The sequence below is a fragment of the Ornithorhynchus anatinus genome, unplaced genomic scaffold, assembly GCF_004115215.2.
Source record: "Ornithorhynchus anatinus isolate Pmale09 unplaced genomic scaffold, mOrnAna1.pri.v4 scaffold_264_arrow_ctg1, whole genome shotgun sequence".
NCBI lineage: Eukaryota > Metazoa > Chordata > Mammalia > Monotremata > Ornithorhynchidae > Ornithorhynchus > Ornithorhynchus anatinus.
The window spans coordinates 1,065,199-1,080,573 of NW_024396743.1; the positions used below are offsets into that span (position 1 = coordinate 1,065,199).

Here is a 15,375-nt window from a genome sequence, read left to right on the forward strand (position 1 = left end):
AAGAGCTGTGGATGACACAAGATAAGAACCAGTGTGGTCTAATATGGCTGCACCAGGCCAAGGGAAGGGAGCAGGCCTTGTTCTCGGCCACCATTCCTCTTGGGCACCTCAATAGTGATTGCGGTGTTTGATAAGCCCTTACTACGTGAAAGCAACGTAATAATAATAATAATAATAATAATGATGGTATTTGTTAAGCGCTTACTATGCGCAAAGCACTGTTCTAAGCCCTGGAGAGGATACAAGGTCAAATGGGCATTAAGATTGAGCCCCACGTGAGACCACCTGATCACCTTGTATCCTCCCCAGGGCGTAGAACACTGCTTGGCACACAGTAAATGCTTAACAAATGCCATCATTATTCAGGGCTTAAAACAGTGCTTGGCACATAGTAAGCACATAACAAATATCATCATCATCATCATCATCATAACTGTGGTCTTCGTTAAGTGCTTACTATGTGCCAAGCACTGTCCTAAGCACGGGGGTAGATAAAAGGAAATCAGGTTGCACACAGTCCATTGTCCCTGGTAGGACTCACACTCTTGATCCCCATTTTACAGATGAGGGAACTGAGAAGAAGAAGGAGGGAGAACAAATACTGAATCCCCATTTTGCAGATGAGGGAACTGAGGAATGATCTTATAGTCTGGAGGGGGGACACAGACATTAATGTAAATAAATAAAATTAAATAAATAAAACTCAGGTCCTTGCTCTTACTGTGCCATGCTACTTCTCTTTGTTGAAATTATTCAAATATTGTCGAATCAATTGACGGTATTTACTGAGTGACTATTGGAGGAAGAGCACTGTACTAGGCGCTTGGGAGAACGCAATGAAGTCCTGCTTCCAAGATGTTTCAGCTCCTCTTTAGACCGTAAGCTCTTTGCGGGCAGGGATCCTGTCTACCAACTCTGTTGTATTTTACTCTCCTAAATGCTTAGTACAGTGTTCTGCAACCGGTAGGCATTCAAAAAATACCACTGATTGAGTTTACAATCTAATGGAGTTTACACCCTCTCCTTTCCGTTCGGAAACAAACTAGACCCATCTTGTTTGGGACGAAAGAGAAGATCATTATGGGGGAACACCCACAACCGGCTCCCCACTCAACTGAGCGGCTACCAAGGAGCCAAGGAGTTGTTGGCCAATAGAGGTCACCCAGCTCCGGCCTAAAGCTCCGGCCTAAACCTCCGGCTGGCTCCACGGGGGTTAACTCCAGGAGAGAGGCTCCAGGGACTGGGAGGGAGGGTGGAGAGGGAGTGAGAAGCCAAGGAGGAGACCGAGGATGAGAGATGCAAAAATAGAGACGGAGAGGAGAAAGGGAAGAAGGAGAGATGGGGAAGGAAAAGCTCCCGGGGACCCCCGACTGCCGGACTAGATGAAAACATCTTTGCTTCAGTGGTTAATCGCCTTAAAAACCCTTCCTTTTGCTCCCTTCTGTGTTTCCTGAATACACACACACACACAGTGACATTGGTGCACCAACTCATACACACACTCACATATGTCCACACTCCTGAAGCACTCGCCTGCTAGCACATCCCCCACACACGGTCAAACACATTCATGCGTAAGCACCCACACACTGACCCTCCCACCCCCATCCAGCCAAGGCCAGGGCTATTGTTCCCCCCAAATAGAAGATTGAGGTGGGAGGCGGGTGGCCAGGGCCCATCCAGGGCGGCCCCCCGGACAGACGGACGGTGACGTCACGCTCCTGGCACTGGCTACATTTTCGGTCCCACAGCCTCCTGGCAACGAGGAATGCAGCCGCCGGCGGGGAGCTGCCCTTTGCCGAGGACACTGTCTGGTCTTACTCCGGCGTTTGGCTCTCTCTTCTCTCTTGGTTGTTTGCAAGAGTCCTCGCAGAGCCTCGAGCCAGGGACAGCTGAGCCGAGCCGAGCTGTTGTCTACAAGGAGACGGCGGCAACCAATGATGGACCTCTGGTACCTCAGACCTTAGGGGATGGGGCCTGGTGACACCCCTCATCGGACAGAAGAAGGAGGAGCCCTTCATTCCTAAATTGGCCATTTGTCTGGTTTCCCACTGGTCAACACTTTGTCTGGTGTGGCCCCGGCACCGAGAACCTCTATGTGTGGGGCTTTTACTCTCAGTTCCCAACTTCCCTCTGCTTCCGTGCCCGCTGTCGAGTTCCACAGCTCGGAAGCGGCATCCGCGTTCCCCGGAGACTTGGGAGGAGGCGCAGTGGCTCTGGAGCAAGTGAGAGGGTCAGGAGGCCCTCCATGGAAGTGCTCCAGGTTTGGGAAAAGGTCCCGAACGGCACCATCCACATGGTGAGGAGCCCACATGAGGAGCGCATACCATGTGTGACTGCCACTTCCCAGTCAGCAAAGGCGTGTTCAGTCCCCGTGAGGTCTTCCAGCCCCATCTTTTGGGGTGGGGGCGAGGGGTGGCGGGGCAGGGAGCTACTAGCCCTGGGAGGACTGGCTCAGAGATCCCAGCTTCTCTCTAGCTCCCCGGGTCCTCCCCCAGCACCCTCCACTCCTCTCCAGCTTCCCCAATCTTCCCTCAGGCTCCACCGTTCCTCTTAATCTTCCCCAGTCGTTCCTCAGACCCCCCCCACCCCATCCAGTTCTTTCCGTCTCCTCTGGTTCTTCCCCAAATTCACAGCTCCTCTCCTCTGAAAAATCCTGGCAGGCTCCCCCAGGAGCCCCCAAACTTCTGAATCAAGACTCAGTTGGTTTGGTCCCCCAGGACATGGGGAGGGGGGGTAAAAAGGGGTGGGGCCAAGTGGGGAGAGCTGGAAAGCCAAGAGTTTTTTCCTATTCCCCCCCCCAATTTTCCCTTTCCACAGTTTGAGACCACTTCCCCTTATTTCTCCCTGCCTTGTGGGGAGAAGAGCTATCAATCCTGAACACACTGTGGGCGGGGGGGGGGGGGGGGGAGCAGAAAGAGAGCTGGGTCTGGAGAGCTGTAGGAGAGTTGGGAGAGGGGCTGGAGTTGGGGAGGAGCTTGGTGGGGACAGAGGAGGAATTCAGCTACATCCTGATCCTCCAAAAGCAAGACAATAGAAACTGAAGGAGCCTGGATTAGCATAAAATTAGTGGGACCCTCCCTTCCCTCAGGGACCCCGACCCCCAAACTCTCCCCTCCAAGAGTGACACAGCTTTGGGGGAGCAGGGGAAAGGCCTCTCTTTTTTTAATGGTATTCATTAAGCGCTTACTATGTACCGGGCACTCTATTAAGCGCTGGAGTAGTTGCAAGTTAATCAGTTTGGACACAGTCCCTGTCCCACATGGGGGCTCACAGTCTTAATCCTCATTTTACAGGAGAGGTAACTGAGGCACAGAGAAGTTAAGTAACTTGCCTAAGGTCACACAGCAGATATGTGGAGGAGCTGGGATTAGAGCTCAGGCTTGTGCTCTATCCACTAGGCAACACTGCTTCTCTTCATCCAACCCCCACCCCACCTCCAGAGCTAATGCCCCCGCCCCACCCTGCTCCACTCCTGCCCTTCTCCTCCCCACCCTGACCTCCTCTTGTCCATCTCCTATCCCACTCCTGCCCCTCTCCTATCAGTCCCCATCCTGATCACGTGTTCGAGGCTGCGGCGGCAGCTGTTCTCTGGGGCAGATGTGGGGCTCCGGAATTGAGGAGGGTCCCCCCGGTTGTGTGGGGCGGCTGGCTGGGCTGGCAGAGAGGGTGGGCCCGGTGGCCCCTCCTCTGGGCCCTCTGACCTGACTGAGGAGATGAGGTCTGGCCTGGAGAGGGGGGAGCAGGCTGGTGCCCCTGGCAGCAGTGACCTTTGCTCCGAGCTGCATTCCTCCTGGTTAATGTGTGCCCACTCCCCTGGCCTCCCCGCTGCAGAGGAGGCAAGGCCGGACGCCTAGCTTGAAATTTCCTGGGTGTCCGTGGTGTCCAACTGTCTCTCCCTGGGAATTTCAGCATCCCCCGACCCTCGGTCCTGTGACCCGTCCATACTTTGGCCCCCACCTGGGTGGCCTTTATCACCTGGCAGGGGGGCCATATGAAGCAGCCGAGGGTCTCTCTTCTTCCCCGGGCCATCCCCAGCCCCTTGGGCCTATCTTCCCCGGTCACCAGCCATTGACTCTGGAGTCTCTCTGTTCCCCCCCTTCCCCACCCCCACAAGCCAGGGCCGGGCAGGGATCCGTATCGGTTCTCCAGCCCCTCCTTCCCGACCCGGTCAGGAATGCGTTCGGGCCCCCGGGTTGCCGGCACCCACAATGTCAGAACGATGCCCCCGTCACCCCCCACCTGCTCCCTGGCAAGCCTGGGCCTGCCCACACCTGTTTGCCTCCAGGACATCTGGGGCAGGTAGAGAAATCAAAGACCCGCCCAGGATCTGGCTGGATTTCCCCACCCTCCCCGCCAAACCCTCAAGTCTAGGGGGCCCTTCCCTGGAAGCCCCTTCCCAAAAGTGGCCCTGCTCCACGGATGCCCACTGTGGATGCCCCTCCTCCAGCAGGGCTGAGCTCGGGTGGCCCCTGGGCCCCTGCTCCCCTGCCACCGCAGTGGGCCAGATTAATCTATCGATCAATCAATCGATGGTATTTATCCAGCACTTACTAGGTTGTATTGTCTTCTGCTGAGAGTTTAGTATAGCGCTCTGCATATAGTAAGCTCTCAATAAATACCATAGATTGATCGCTTGTGGAGCACTGAATTAAGTGCTTGGGAGAGTACTTTACAATAGTTAGCAGACACTTTCCCAGTCCACAGTGAGTTTACAGTGTTTACAGATCCCTCCTCTCAGCTACGAGACCTCTGCTTCCACCCTTCGCCCTCCACCTCCTGTCAGACCCTGCCTCAACTCACCCCAGCTTGGGGGCAAGAGAATCAATCAATCACATTTATCGAGTGTTTACCATGTGCAGAGGATTGAACTAAGCACTTGGGAGAGGAAAATACAACCGAGTTGGCAGACATGCTACCTGCCCACAAGGAGCTGACAGTCTAGAGGGGGAGACTGACATTTCTTCCACTCCCTTCTGCGTCACCCTGGCTTGCTCCCTTTATTCATCCCCCCTCCCAGCCCCATAGCACTTAGGTACATACCCGTAATTTATTTATTTATTTGTATTAATGTCTGTCTCCCCCTCCAGACTGTAAGCTCCTTATGGGCAGGGAATGTGTCTGTTATACTGTTGTCCTCTCTCAGGTGCTCGGCACACATTAAGGGCTCAATAAATACGATTGACTGACTGATTAAAAGAGAAAGCAGGGCAAAGGGGTGGGAGGGGCATTTGCCAGTGTGGGGAAGGAGGAGGAATGATCCTGGGTGGGGGGCTCAGCTTCACCTCACCAAATCAGGAAAAGTCAGTTATTTTCACGTCCGTCTCCCCTGCTATACTGTCGGGCCCTCCAGGGAAAGGTTCCTTTCTATTTAGGCTAATGTACTCTCTCCTGATCCCAAAGTAATGTCCGACATAGAATAAGTGCTCAATGAATATTATTGATTGATTGGCTGGGTGGGTGGGTGGCCTGGCTGGGGCCGGGGGGGAGGAACTCTGTTGAGTGTGAGGGAACCGGAGATTTGGGTGGGTTATACGTAGAGGGGGTGCAGAATTGGGCAATTCATCTTCTAGCTGGGGTGCAGGGGTGCAGGGGAAAACGCTCCTGCAAATCTACCCGGGGCCTGACCTTTTCGCTGGGCCAAGAGTGGGGGGTTTATTATTGTTATGGTATTTGTTAAGCACTTACTATGTTCCAAGCACTGTTCTAAGCGCTGGGGCAGATACAGATTTCCCACGTGGGGCTCACAGTTTTAATCCCCATTTTCCAGATGAGGTATGGGGAAGTGAAGTGGCTTGCGCAAGGTCACAGAGCAGACAAGTGGCAGAGCGGGGATTAGAGCCCACAACCTCTGAATCCCAAGCCCGTGCTCTTTCCACTAAAACGCGATGATTTTCAGTTTGGGATGAGGCTGGAGGGGGCGAGGGTGAGGCAGGAAGGTGATGGGGAGGGACTGGAGGGGAGGGGTTTAAACCATGGGGGGCGTGGCCACATTCCTAACGGCCAGGCCCGTGCATACTATTAGAGCCCACCCCTCCACACCCCCCCCAACTCCGCCCATCTGTGCACTCCGGGTAGAGATTTGAAATATTTGGAATAATTAGCAAGTGAAAGCGGCAGCCCCAGCAGACTGGCACGGAGCCAGAGTGAACAGGAGAAAATAAAGGGCAGAGAGAGAAAAAGGGTCCGTGTGTGCCACTCTGTGTGGGCACATGTGCTGTGGCCTTTGTGTGCACGTGCCTGTCCCTGTGTATGCATGCATGTGCCTATGTCTCTGGGAGTCCCCGCACGTGTAGACTGTAAGCTCATTGTAGGCAGGGAACGGAACAACCGACTCTGTTGTATTGTACTCTCCCAAGTGCTTAGTACAGTGCTCTGCACACAGTAGTGCGCAATAAATGCCACTGATTGATTGTGTGTGTGTCTGCTTCAGCATGGTTGGGCACCTGTGTGTTTTGTTTCTGAGTGTGAATCATCAGTTGTATTTATTGAGTGCTCATTGTGTGCTAAGCACTTGGGAGAGCAAGTTGGTAGACACGTTTTCTCCCCACAACTCGGTATTCACGTGTGTGACACAGTGTGTGTGTAGACTTTATTCCTGCTGTGTGAGTCCAGGGGAAAGAGCACAGCTCTGGGCATCGGAGATCAGGGTTTGGGCCATCAGGGATGAGGATGCCCCCTGCCCACCCGCTCACTCGTGGCACTAGGGTGGCCTCGGCAGAAACATGTCATGCAGGGACGAAAGAGTGCAAGTGGCAGCACCGCCCAAGTCCTCAGCATTAAATTTTTTTAAAATGGTATTTGATAAGCTCTTACTACATGGCAGACACTGTTCTAAGTGCTGAAACCAGTCCTCCACACAGGGTCTCCAGGGTGGGTGGGTGAGAGGTGGAGGAAGACAATAAATACCATTACCGCTGCCTGCAGTCACAGCACCGAGATGAGGCACGTCCGTCCGTTGCTGAGGGGAAGCAGCTTGGCCTGGTGGAAGGAGTGTGAGCCTGGGGTCAGAGGTTCTGGTGTCCTAATCCCAGCTCTGCCACTTGTCTGCGGTATGACCTTGGGCGAGTCACTTCGCTTCTTTGTGTCTAGGTTACCTCATTTGCAAAGTGGATGAAATCTTACTCTCTCCTACTTGGACTGTGAGTCCCATGTGGAATGGGGACTGTGTCCAACTTGATGATCTTGTATCTATCCCAGCACTTGGTCCAGTGGTTAATAATAATAATAATGTTGGTATTTGTTAAGCGCTTACTATGTGCAGAGCACTGTTCTAAGCGCTGGGGTAGACACAGGGGAATCAGGTTGTCCCACGTGGGGCTCACAGTCTTAATCCCCATTTTATAGATGAGGGAACTGAGGCACAGAGAAGTTAAGTGACTTGCCCACAGTCACACAGCTGACAAGTGGCAGAGCTGGGATCCGAACTCATGAGCCCTGACTCCAAAGCCCATGCTCTTTCCACTGCGCCACGCTGCTAAGTGCGTAACAAGTACCACGAAAAAAATCAAACAAAAAAAACAAACCAAACCCCTCTGTACCTCAGTTTCTCCAATAGGTCCATGGCCGGAGCCTGACATGGCGTGGGTTTGGGGTGGGGGGTTGTCCTGGAGGAAGTTGGGCAATCTGGCTGGCACAGGGGAAAGTGAAGAGGGTGGGCCTGGGGCCGGGGCAGGGAGCAGCAGGAAGGGCTTGGCCTGGAGGTTGCTCCCCCATCCCCATGGCAGCTATGAGGACGGGGCGGGGCCGGGCCAGCCGGGCAAGTCCGGGCAGGCCAGCCCTTGTGGGGGTGGACCGGTCCTCCGGCAAACACAACGCTTTGTGCAGAACCGCAACCTGGGCCAGGCTGGCTATTCTTTGCCGCCCAGCCCTGCCAACCCCTTCCACGGGTGTGGAGGGAAGAAGAGGTTAAGGTCTTCTCCCTCTTACACCGATGCTGACACTGGGCTGGGAGCCCCTCCCCGGGGCATGGGGACCAGGGTCAGGCTCTTCTCCCACCATCCCCTCGGGCCTGAGTCCCTTCTCCCAATGGGGACCCCTTCCCTCCTTCCCCCCTTCCCCCAATGGGCACCACCTAACAAGCCCCTAGGGGCCTGGGGTCCCCTGAGGAGCTGGCCTGGGTTCACTCAAGGGGTGTATATGTGTGTGTGTGGTGGTGGTGGGAATCCACTTTTCCTAAAGGGAGAAGCACTGAGTCCTGGGAGGTTTCTCCTTCCCTCTGGGATCCTGTTCCCTGTGTGTGTGTGTGGGGGGGGTTATCTCTGAAATGGGGGGCTTGATGGAGAAGGGGTGGGGGCAGCAGGAGGGCAGGACACCGCTTCTTCCCTCCGGTCCTGCAACCAGAGAGGAGGGACACACAATTTTCAGCTCTTTTATTGGAAATAACTTGCCATGAAAAAGATTAAATTGCTACAGAAGAAGGTGAGGGTGCAGTTTCCCTGGAGCTGGGGGGTTGTCCAGGCTGGTGGGCCCCCTCCCCACCCACCTCGGGAGGTCACGATCCCCTTTTCCCAACTCCTCCTCCCTCTGGCTCCCAGCACCCCAGAAAGCTGTTTAGTCATGGGGGGTGGGGGGGCGCGGGGCACCTTGGTTAACCACTTACTACTCTCTCCCAGCTTTGGCTACAGCTACTGACCTAAGGCTACCTACCTACGGCTACCTACTTTATTTAAATCTGCTCCCTGACCCACCTCCAGCCCCTCACACCCCTCTCTGCTGTCTCCTCCCCTGGCCTTTTGGAGGCCAGCGTTGCGGGCCTGTCTTTCCCCACCTACCCCAGGGAGAAGCCCCCGGCCGGAAGGGAGAGGTCACTCTGGCTCTTGCTGACCCCCCTCCCCCGCTGAGCCATCCTCAGACCATCCTCTCCCCGCCCCCTAGCTCCATCCCTCCTCACCTCTACCTGCCTCCAGGAAGTCCCACCGGGTTTACTTTGTTGCCATCTAATTAGCGCCTGTTGTACCTGGGCACTTCCCTCAACAGCAGCTCGGGGAATGAGGCAAGAGAGGAAGAGACGAGAGGCGGGGCAGAGAGGGGAGGGGGCGGGGGGATGGAGGTGGGAGGGCTCGGGGAGAGGCTGGGAGGGGTGCCCAGGAAGAGCGCTAGTTTCCCACTACCAGTCCGGATCGGGACCCTTCCCACCTCAGGATGGACGTGCCCCGCTGGCTACAGTTCGGAGGTCCTCCTTCCGGGGAGGGGAGGGCTCAGGCCTCGCAACCCCATGGGGGACCCCAGGTCTGGGGAAGGGGTCCCCTCGGGTCTCCTGAGCTCCGATCCTCTGGCCGGCCCCAACCGGGGACGCCGGGCCCGTGGCGGGGGGCTCGGGCATGCCCTCGGTCTGGTCCGGACTGGTCCTCTCCACGGGGTGTGTGTGTGGCCAGCTGCGAGGTGAGGGAGGGGAGGACCGGCCGGCCGGGGACGCCCGGCCCGGCCTTCACAAGAAGGCCCCCACGGTGGCCCAGTCATGCAGTTCTGCGGCCAGCGCGGCTTCTCCGACCTCGAACAGGGGCTCGGGGGGCAGGCATCCGCCGCCCCGGCTCTCGTCCCAGGGGTGCTGCAGGAAGGAGGTGGCCAAGAAGGTCTCGTCGAAGTCCAGGGGGTCGGGGGCCGGCCCGACCGTGGGGCCCCAGGTGGTGGGGCAGTCGATGTGGCGGCCGTGAACGGTCAAGTCCACGTCGCGGGGGGCCGGGCTGCCCGGCGGGCTCAGCTCCAGGGTCTCGAGGGCACCGAAGTCGCCGTTCAGCGGGGTGGCGTCGAAGATGGCCTCCCAGTCAAAATCGCCCTTGAGCGGGCCCAGGCCGGCCGGCTCCTCGGGCTCCTCGGGGCCCAGCGGGGTGGGGACACCGGCCGGGCGGGGGACCTTGGCCACCCGCTTGGGCAGGGGCTGCTTGCGCTTGTGGCCGGGCCGGCCCTCACCGGGGCCCCAGCCCGCCTCGCCGGTGGCCTCCTCAAACTCCCGCAGCAGCTGCTGGGCCTCGGGGTTGACGGCCAAGGCCCCGCCGGGCCCGGGCTGGGCCGGCCGCGCGAAAGCCGGGTGGACGTGCACAGGCGGCAGCCGGCGCTTCTTGAACGCACCGCTCAGCAGACGCTCGGCGTACTGAGGATCGATGCGCCAGAACCCGCCCTTGCCGGGCTCGTCCTTCTCCCGCGGCACTTTGATGAAACACTTGTTGAGCGACAGGTTGTGACGGATGGAGTTCTGGGAGGGAGAGAACGGCTGGGGTTGGCGCGGCCCTGGATGGCGGGATGGAGTACCGGGGCCCAGACCGGGGTCTTCTGGGGAAGCGGCACAGCCTAGCGCCCGGGGCTGGGAGCCAGAGGACCTGGGTTCTCATCCCAGCTCTGCCAAATGTATGACCTTGGGTGAATCACTTAACTTTTCCTTGCCTTAGTTTCCTCATCTGAAAGACAGGGCTTCGATACCTGCTCTCCTGCCTACTTAATCCCTGAGCCCCCATGTGGGACGGGGACTCTGTCCGACTTGATTATCTCGTATCTACCCCAGCGTTTAGCACAGCTCTCGGCCCCTAGCGACCACTTAAATACCACAGTTGTTATCACGAGGGGCCGGACCACCGGGCTGTAGGCCGCCGGGGGCCGGGGCGAGCCGCTGGGGGCTTTTGTTCCCGGTTGCCGGGATATCTGTCTGCTCAGCCATCCGCGCTGCGGCCGCAGGAGCATCTGACCGCCCCCCTCCCCTTTCCTCCCTCCGTAGCTTCCCGGCCCCCGGCCAGAGACCCAGCTCTTCCAGGTCCACCCTGGCCCTCGGCTTCCAGTGCTCGGGAAGGAATTGAGGGGGGGATGGCCTCCAGGTGGAGATGGGGGGCACGGGTTAAACCCGTGACTGGCCCACACCTCGTCCCCTTCTCCCCGTCGGCTGAAGCTCTCGATGAATCTCGGGGTCCGGTTTCTGCCCTCTTCTAGCTCTGAAGACAGGGTTTTTTCCCGGAAACCGGGGTCCCTGCGGCTGCCCGTGTGGGCCTGGCCTGGGGGAGCCCTGACCTGGGGCTAGTTCCCTCTCCCCGAGTGTCCGGATCCCTCCCCACCCCGGCCCCACGGAAAGCGCTTCGACTGTGGCAGGGCCCGACCTGCGGGAGTCGGGCGAAGGTGGGGAGAGAGAGACAGAGTGGGAGAAAGAGAGAGAGAAAACTACTGCAGGAAAGCTCCCGGGGCAGGAGAGCTGAGCCACTGATTGCCCCCCAGGGAGGGGCGCCGGTGGGATGGGGGGGGATGGGGAGGCCTGCTGCGGGAAGGCCTCGCGCACCCTCGCGCCCACAAGGAGTCGTTTCCCCCGGCCCTCCCGCGCAGGTGGCCGGGCTCACGACGGCGGCCCGACGGCCGGCGACCCCGCTGGGTCTCCGGCCTCTCGGGGGTCTGGGTCCCGGGCCGCGGCCTCGCCTCTCGCCGACCTCGGGGAAGGTTCCTCCCTGGGCCTCAGTTTCCCCCTCTGCTCCCCCACGGCTTCCCTCCCTCCTCCCGGTGGAAGGGCACCGGGGCCGGCCCGGGGACGGGACGGGAATCTGGGGACGGGGTCAAGGCCGCCCCGGGGTCACGTCGCCTACCTGCCAGGTGGGGTCGGCGTGTCGGAAGTAGCAGAAGTTGTCGGTGATCCACTTGTAGATGGCGGACAGGGTGATCTTGGAGGCCTTGCTGGCCTGCATGGCCATGCAGATGAGCGTGGCGTAGGAGTAGGGCGGCTTCACGTGGGGGTTGGTGGCGTAGTCCACGTCGCCCGGGGGTGGGCCCTGCAGGCCCGGGGGCGAGCTCCGCGACGTGCAGGACGCCGTGGGCTTGCCGGGGGTGTGCGGCTGGCCCAGGCAGGCGGGGTCGGCGGCCAGCGGGGAGCCGGGGGCCGCCGAGCCGGGCACGTGGTGGTAGCCGTGGGGGTCGGCCGAGGGGGGCAGGGCCGGGGCCTTGGCGTTGAGGATGGAGAACTCCTGCAGCCACTGCAGGCTGGTCAGACTGTCGTCCAGGGCGCCGGGCTCCTCCGCCGAGCCCGCTCCGGAGAGTTGCAGCCAGCACTCGGCCATGGCCGGGTTACACCCCGGCCCGGGGTTGGGGGTGGGAGGGTCGGGGGGGGCACCGGGGTCCTCGTTCTGCGGTCGGGCGGCTCCCGGGGCTGCGGTCACGGGCCCTCCCGGGCCCCCGGCTTCATCCTGCGGCCCCCGAGGTGGCTGTGGGCAGGCCCCGGTTGAGCCAGCTGTTGGGGGGAAGGGGGACCGGGGGGGGACCGTGAGGGCCAAGCCGGGTTTGAACGAGCCCCCTCCCCCGGAGGACTGGGGCGAAGGGGCCAAGGGCGGGGGGGATGGAGAGGGAGAAGAGGGACGGTCCCGCCCCCCAATGCCCCAGGATGGGGGAGCTGTCTCCTCTCCCCCGGGCCCGGTATCTGACTCCCTCCCTGGGGGGTGGGCGATGGGCAGAGGGAGGGTTGGAGATGGGGGTCAGAGGGGAGGGGGATTCGACTTGGGGGGCGCCGGGCCGAGCCCCCGTCCCTCCCTCCGCCCGGCCGCCCTTACCTGTCCCCGCCGGAGGAACCTTCTGGAAGGAGCGGCCGGCCCGCCCGCCTGCCCGCCCGCCCGCCTTCCCCCCGTCCGGCCCCCCGCCGGCGGCCCCCGGCCCGGCCCCGGCCCCGGCCCCGGCCCCGCGCCCCTCTCCCCCGCCCGGCGGCGCCGCTCTGAGCCCCCGCCGCCCCGGCCCGGGCAATAAGTAGCCGCTCCGAAAGGCTTCTCTCGTTGCCACGGCGACGCCCCGCCCCCATAAACAGCTTCCCCCGCCGCCATTGGCCCGCGCGTCTCCATGGCGACGGCGGGCGCTTGCCCCTCCGGGCCGCGCGAACGGGCTGCGCATCCCCCGTGCCCGCCCTCCCTGCCTCCCTCCCCCCCCGTGCCCGTTTCCCGCTCCGAGCTCCCGGGGCCCCGCGCGGCGGGTTGGAGGCCCGCGCTCGCCCCGAGGCCGCCGGGCGACCCCGCCCCGACGCCCCAACGGCCGCCCCGACGCCCTCCCCCCCCCGGATGCCTTTCGGAGAAGCCGCGTGGCACGGTGGAAAGAGCTCGGGCCTGGGTTCCAATCCCGGCGCCGCCACTCGTCAGCCGGGTGACTGACTGTGGGCCAGTCGCTTCCCTTCTCTGGGCCTCAGTGACCTCGTCTGTAAAATGGGGATGAAGACCGGGAGCCCCATGAGGGACCACCCGATCACCTTCTAGCCCCCAGCGCTTAGAACGGTGCTTTGCACATAGTAAGCGCTTAACAGATACCAACATGATTATTATTATTATTAGAAGGTCGTGGGTTCCAATCACCCCACTCCGCCACCTGTCTGCTGTGAGGCCTGGGGCCAGTCGCTTCACTTCTCTGGGCCTCAGTGACCTCGAATGTAAAATGGGGATGAAGACCGGGAGCCCCATGAGGGACCACCTGATCACCTTGTAACCCCCCAGCGCTTAGAACAGTGCTTTGCACATAGTAAGCACTTAACAGACACCAACATTATTATTATTATTAGAAGGTCGTGGGTTCCAATCCCCACACTCCGCCACCTGTCTGCTGTGGGGCCTGGGGCCAGTCGCTTCACTTCTCTGGGCCTCGGTTGCCTCATCTGTACAATGGGACTCTGAGCCCCACCTGGGATGGAGACCGTCCAACCCGATTGGCCTGCGTCCACCCAGCGCTTGGTACAGTGCCTGGCACATAGTATGTGCTTGACAAATACCACAGTTATTATTATCATTATTCCCGGGGCGGGGTGGAGGGCAGGGCCTTCCGTGCCCCGGCTCTCAGCCCGCACGACTCAACGATGCCACCTGCAACCACTGCCCGCGGCTCCCGTCGAACTTCAGTCAATCAACGCTATTGATCAATCCATCATCAATCAATCAATTGTATTAATTGAACACATACTGGGGGCAGAACACTGGACTAAACGCTTGAGAGAGTACAGTCAATCAGTCACATTTATTGAGCGCTTACTGTGTGCAGAGCACAGGACTAAGAACTTGGAAGAGAACAGTCTAACAATAAACTGACACGTTCCCCGCCCATAACCAACTTACATTACACAAGGACAGGGTGGCCAGACAGCTGTCCACCACCCTTTTCCCTTCCCGGCCTGGACTTCCTAGCTGCCGGATAAGGCAATACCCGAGGGACTCCATAGGCAGCTCCTCTCCTCCGTCTTCCTCACCCGACAGCCCCTGGCTGCTGCTTTATTCCCGAGCCTCCGCTACGTGGGTTTAGCCCATTTTGGAGCAAAAGCAGGAGCTTGACCCTGGGAGGGGAGGGTCCCCACCAGCGGGGCCTCAACTGGCCAAGTCAGCTCTCACCAGCTCAGGATGCCATTTTACCAAACAGTTGCAGGGGGCCAGGGCTGACCCGCCCAGTTCGATGCCCACACTTTCCATCCCCCTCCAAAACAACCCCTTCTCTCCCTCGTCTCTACCGCAAACTCCCCTCCCTAGAAGCTGCTGAGGGAGGAGCCATCGGTGGAGGGGGTGGCGTGGAGCACAGAAACGCGTTGGACACACTCTTCCCTTGTAAACAGTTTTATTCATTTGTGGAATCATGCAGCAAATCTATAAATATTGCATCGTTGCTGTTGCCGGTCCAGCGTGCCTGGGTGTGAGGAGGAGGGGAGAGGAAGGAGTGCACAAAACACATGTGCACGCATGATGGTTTGTGAATCTCCACACAAAATGCCCCTTCTCCCACCCCAGGGCACTGACCTCGGCGGGGTGAGAGGCTGCTACTCGGCTCTGGCTCGTGCCCCAGCTAGAAAACAGGAGGGAGGGGAAGGAGGTGCTAAACTGTTCTGCGGATACACCCCAACACAGTCATATCAATCATATCAACCCATCAATCCTATTTACTAAGCGCTTTCCGTGTGCGGAACACTGTACTAAGAGCTTGGGAGAGTGCAAGTCCCACAGAGGCCTGATGAGAGGGCAGCCGCTGCCCCTTCCAAGCCCGCTCCGGTGCCAATCAGAGACGGGATAATGGGGCGGTCTTAGTTCTGGCATTTTTCACATTTATGGGAAAATGCCCTGGTGGGTGCAGGAGCTGCAGGTCCAGAGCTCAAGTAAGACCCCACTCCACCCCTTGTCCGAAGCCAACGCTGGTCTTCGGGCCTCACCCCTAACTCCCTCTGTGGAGGTGGGGGGGGGCTTTCAGGCTACCCACCCCCTGCCCCAGCTTCCCCTTCTGTCTCAGACACTCTGTACACTTGTAACTTAAGGGGCCAGGAGGGATCCAAATGGCCTTTGTTGTTGGGGGAGATTAACTTTCAAAGCTGCTTGGTTGAAAGCAAGGATCGCGTCTTCTCTGTTTTTACCCTCCCAGGGCTCAGCACAGTGTCCCTTGCATACAGTAGGTAGTAAGATAACCCAC

General features: G+C 59.4%; 2 protein-coding genes across 3 annotated transcripts in view; both read right to left on the reverse strand.

The window, feature by feature from the left end:
* Positions 1-8,357: 8,357 nt before the first annotated feature.
* FOXJ1 (forkhead box J1) lies at positions 8,358-12,576 on the reverse strand. The gene is made up of 3 exons (XM_029056755.1): positions 12,513-12,576; positions 11,559-12,196; positions 8,358-10,195 (listed from the first exon to the last, which is right to left on the reverse strand). Exons 2-3 carry the CDS (start codon positions 12,024-12,026, stop codon positions 9,431-9,433), a joined length of 1,233 nt encoding a protein of 410 aa, XP_028912588.1. The 5' UTR covers positions 12,027-12,196; positions 12,513-12,576; the 3' UTR covers positions 8,358-9,430.
* A 1,942-nt stretch (positions 12,577-14,518) lies between these two features.
* RNF157 (ring finger protein 157) overlaps positions 14,519-15,375 on the reverse strand; it is a 35,597-nt gene continuing 34,740 nt past the window's right edge. For both annotated transcript variants that reach the window (XM_029056872.1, XM_029056868.1), the window contains exon 21: positions 14,519-14,760. The gene's annotated coding sequence lies outside the window, so the exon portion shown is untranslated. The remainder of the gene's footprint in view (positions 14,761-15,375) is intronic.

Bases quoted from the DNA above. Each gene is read 5' to 3' on its own strand.
- FOXJ1 (XM_029056755.1), bottom strand. From the start codon at position 12,026: ATGGCCGAGTGCTGGCTGCAACTCTCCGGAGCGGGCTCGGCGGAGGAG. The intron at 10,196-11,558 runs GTAGGCGACGTG...TCTCCCTCCCAG, and splicing joins ACGCCGACCCCACCTGGCAG to AACTCCATCCGTCACAACCT.